Genomic DNA, 5,012 nt, shown 5'->3' with positions numbered 1-5,012 from the left:
ACACGAGTCTCCCTGGTGGTCAGGACAGAGAATGCAGGTTGCCTCCTGGTTGAAGGTGTGTTTGTTTTGTGTCGCAGGCCAGAGGGTGGAGGGTTTGAGGCGGGTGGTGCTTCCCAGAGATCTGACTCATCGGTTCCTCCTGCTGGCCGAGTCCAACACAGCCAGAGGGGTCGAGACCTGCGGAGTCCTCTGTGGGCGGCTGGTGAGGCGGCTTCCTGTCCCCAGGTTCACCTGAGCCTCTCTCCTCAGACCCGGGGCCAGCTGGTCCTGACCCACGTGGTGGTCTCACCTGAGCCTCTCTCCTCAGACCCGGGGCCAGCTGGTCCTGACCCACGTGGTGGTCCCGCAGCAGTCGGGCGGTCCAGACTTCTGCGACATGGAGAACGTGGAGCAGCTGTTCAGCTTCCAGGACCAGCAGAGCCTGCTGACGCTGGGCTGGATCCACGTAAAGCACGGCAGCATGGAGAGCTGGAGGCCCGTGGTGCCTGACCTCTGACCTCTGACCTCTGGCCCTCAGACCCATCCCACTCAGACGGCCTTCCTCTCCAGCGTCGACCTCCACACTCACTGCTCCTACCAGCTGATGCTGCCGGAGGCCGTCGCCATCGTGTGCGCCCCCAAGCACAACGAGTAGGTGCACACACACACACACACACACACACACTTCATGTGGATCATGAGGACCTCCTCTAACCCCCCCCCCCTCAGTACCGGTGTGTTCAGGTTGACGGGCCCCGGGATGTCCGAGGTGTCTGTCTGCAGACTGAAGGGGTTCCACCCTCACCCCAAGGAGCCGCCTCTCTTCAGTGTGAGCACCCTCTTCTGTGATTGGTCCAGAGCCGGGACCCTCCAGCCCCGACCAATCAGAGCCCTCAATCTATGACCACTGATAATTTAGTCTTTGAAAGCCCCACGTTCCTTTATTTATATATGTGGTATAATGAAGTGACTCATGCAGGGACTCATTCAGTCTCTCTCCCCCCCCCTCCCCCCTCTCCCCCCCCCTCCCCCTCCCCTCTCTCTCCCTCCAGGTGTGTCAGCATGTGGTTTTGAGTGACTCTCCTGTCAGCCTGCTGGACCTCAGGTGACCAGCAGGGGGCGCTGTGTGGACACCGTGTGTGTGTGTGTGTGCGTGTAAATAAACAAACAGTTTATCTTTATGAAAGCTTTTAATTGTTGTCACGTTGTTGACCTCCATGTTCAGGAGCCATGCCCCCTTTTCACCACGCCACCGTGACATCATCACACTGACCTCATCACACTGACCTCATCACACTGTGACCTCATTACGCCGTGACCTCATCACACTGTGACCTCATCACACTGTGACCTCATCACGCCGTGACCTCATCACACTGTGACATCATCACACTGACCTCATCACACTGTGACCTCATTACGCCGTGACCTCATCACACTGTGACCTCATCACACTGACCTCATCACACTGACATCATCACACTGACATCATCACACTGACATCATCACACTGTGACATCATCACACTGACCTCATCACACTGACATCACACTGACATCATCACACTGTGACCTCATCACGCCGTGACCTCATCACACTGACATCATCACACTGTGACCTCATCACACTGTGACCTCATCACGCCGTGACCTCATCACACTGTGACATCATCACACTGACATCATCACACTGTGACATCATCACACTGACATCATCACACTGACATCATCACACTGTGACATCATCACACTGACCTCATCACACTGTGACCTCATCACACTGACATCATCACACTGTGACATCATCACACTGACATCATCACACTGACATCATCACACTGTGACATCATCACACTGACATCATCACACTGACATCACACTGACATCATCACACTGTGACATCATCACACTGACATCATCACACTGACATCATCACACTGTGACATCATCACACTGACATCATCACACTGACATCACACTGACATCATCACACTGTGACCTCATCACACTGACCTCATCACACTGTGACCTCATCACACTGACATCATCACACTGTGACATCATCACACTGACCTCATCACACTGACATCATCACACTGTGACATCATCCACGTGACCTCATCACGCCGTGACCTCATCACACTGACATCATCATCCCCACTGACATCATCACACTGTGACATCATCACACTGTGACATCATCACACTGACCTCATCACACTGACATCATCACACTGTGACATCATCACACTGTGACATCATCACACTGACATCATCACGCCGTGACCTCATCACACTGTGACATCATCACACTTTACATCATCACACTGACATCATCACACTGACATCATCACACTGTCACACCCTGACATCATCACACTGACATCACACTGACATCATCACACTGTGACCTCATCACACTGACCTCATCACACTGTGACATCATCACACTGACCTCATCACACTGACATCATCACACTGTGACATCATCACACTGTGACATCATCACACTGACATCATCACGCCGTGACCTCATCACACTGTGACATCATCACACTGACATCACACTGTGACATCATCACACTGACCTCATCACACTGACATCATCACACTGACATCACACTGTGACCTCATCACACTGACATCACACTGTGACATCATCACACTGACCTCATCACACTGTGACATCATCACACTGACATCATCACACTGTGACATCATCACACTGACATCATCACACTGTGACATCATCACACTGACATCATCACACTGACATCATCACACTGACATCATCACACTGACCTCATCACACTGACCTCATCACACTGACCTCATCACACTGTGACATCATCACACTGACATCATCACACTGTGACATCATCACACTGACCTCATCACACTGTGACATCATCACACTGACATCATCACACTGTGACATCATCACACTGACATCATCACACTGACATCATCACACTGACCTCATCACACTGACATCATCACACTGTGACATCATCACACTGACCTCATCACACTGACATCATCACACTGACCTCATCACACTGTGACATCATCACACTGACCTCATCACACTGTGACATCATCACACTGACATCACACTGTGACATCATCACACTGACCTCATCACACTGTGACATCATCACACTGACATCATCACACTGTGACATCATCACACTGACCTCATCACACTGTGACATCATCACACTGACATCATCACACTGTGACATCATCACACTGACATCATCACACTGTGACCTCATCACGCCGTGACCTCATCACACTGTGACATCATCACACTGACATCATCACACTGTGACCTCATCACACTGACCTCATCACACTGTGACATCATCACACTGACCTCATCACACTGTGACATCATCACTACAGGTGTGACCTCATCACACAAGCTTAATTCATAAAAAATAAAAACACTCTTGACAACATACGTGGACATGGAGAGGGGGCGGGGCCTCGGGAAGGGGGCGGGGCCACAGGTGGAATGAGAGCAGGTAGGTGGAGGAACGTTCACAGTTTCAAGGTGAGCACAGGGGGGGGAGGAGGAGGAGGAGGAGGGAGCTGACAGATTTTGGGGATTGTGATGACATCACTTCCCTTCAACGAGCTGTCGGAATAAAAAACGTCTCTTCCTCAAGATCACACAGCGCCGTTAGATGTGTGTGTGTGGGGGTTATATGTGTGTGTGTGGGGTGGGGGTTATATGTGTGTGTGGGGGTAGATGTGTGTGTGGGTGGGGGTTATATGTGTGTGTGGGGGGTATATGTGTGTGTGTGTGGGGGATATATGTGTGTGGGGGTTATATGTGTGTGTGGGGGTTATATGTGTGTGTGGGGGGTTATATGTGTGTGTGGGGGTTATATGTGTGTGGGGTGGGGGTTATATGTGTGTGTGTGGGGAGTGTGTGTGTGTGTATATGTGTGTGGGTATATGTGTGTGTGGGGGTATATTGTGTGTGTGGGGGGTTATATTGTGTGTGTGGGGTATATTGTGTGTGTGTGGGGGTTATATGTGTGTGTGTGTGGGGATATTGTGTGTGTGTGGGGTATATGTGTGTGTGTGTGTGGGGTATATGTGTGTGTGTGTGGGGGTTATATGTGTGTGTGGGTGGTGGTTATATTGTGTGTGTGTGTGGGGGGTTATATGTGTGTGTGTGGGGTTATATGTGTGTGTGTGGGTAATGTGTGTGTGTGGTATATGTGTGTGTGTGTGGGGTTATATGTGTGTGTGTGTGGGGGTTATATGTGTGTGTGTGTGTGGGGGTTATATGTGTGTGTGTGTGTGTGTGGGGGGGGGTTATATGTGTGTGTGTGGGGGGGTTATATGTGTGTGTGTGGGGTGGGTTATATGTGTGTGTTGTGGTGTATGTTTGTGTGGGGTTATATGTGTGTGTGGTGTGTGAGGTTATATGGTATGTGTGTGTGAATATATGTGTGTGTGTGTGTGTTGTGTGTGTGTGGGGTATATGTGTGTGGTAGTGTGTGGTGTTATGTGTGTGTGTGGGGTTATATGTGTGTGTGGGAATGTTTTGGGGTTATATGTGTATTGTGTGTTGGATATTGTGTGGGGATATGTGTGTGTGTGTGTGATATATGTGTGTGTGTGGGTATATGTGTGTGTGTGTGGGCAATTATGTGTGTGGGAGTGTGCATATGTGGTGTGTGGGTTAATATGTGTGTGTGTGTGGGTTAATTATGTGTGTGTGTGTGTGGTTTCAAGATTCAAGATTCAAGATGTTTTATTTGTCACATACACACACAGGGTGTGCAGTGAAATAAGTGGCAATGCTCAGCAGGAATGTGCAAGGGCAACAAGTACACACTATTTACAAATAAAAACAACACAATATTTACAGTAAGTGTGTGTGTGTGGTGTGTGTGTGTGCCTAAGAGGGCAGTTGTGTGGGTCTATGTGGGGGTCCTGGTGAGGTCGGGTTCACAATCCTGATGGCCTGAGGAAAGAAACTCCGTCTCAGTCTCTCTGTTCTTGCAGCGTGAC

General features: G+C 50.0%; 1 protein-coding gene across 1 annotated transcript; it reads left to right on the top strand.

Moving 5' to 3' along the window:
- The first annotated feature begins 31 nt into the window (after positions 1 to 31).
- Positions 32 to 1,173, top strand: LOC130191490 (AMSH-like protease). The gene is made up of 5 exons (XM_056411106.1): positions 32 to 202; positions 308 to 445; positions 518 to 630; positions 709 to 808; positions 1,032 to 1,173. The coding sequence occupies exons 1-5, from the start codon at positions 32 to 34 to the stop codon at positions 1,086 to 1,088; spliced, it is 579 nt and encodes a 192-aa protein (XP_056267081.1). The 3' UTR covers positions 1,089 to 1,173.
- Positions 1,174 to 5,012: the final 3,839 nt, after the last annotated feature.

The sequence above is a fragment of the Pseudoliparis swirei genome, unplaced genomic scaffold (assembly GCF_029220125.1).
Source record: "Pseudoliparis swirei isolate HS2019 ecotype Mariana Trench unplaced genomic scaffold, NWPU_hadal_v1 hadal_89, whole genome shotgun sequence".
Classification (NCBI taxonomy): domain Eukaryota; kingdom Metazoa; phylum Chordata; class Actinopteri; order Perciformes; family Liparidae; genus Pseudoliparis; species Pseudoliparis swirei.
The sequence above is the reverse complement of the archived record's forward strand: the minus strand, read 5'-3'. Positions and strand labels throughout refer to the sequence as shown.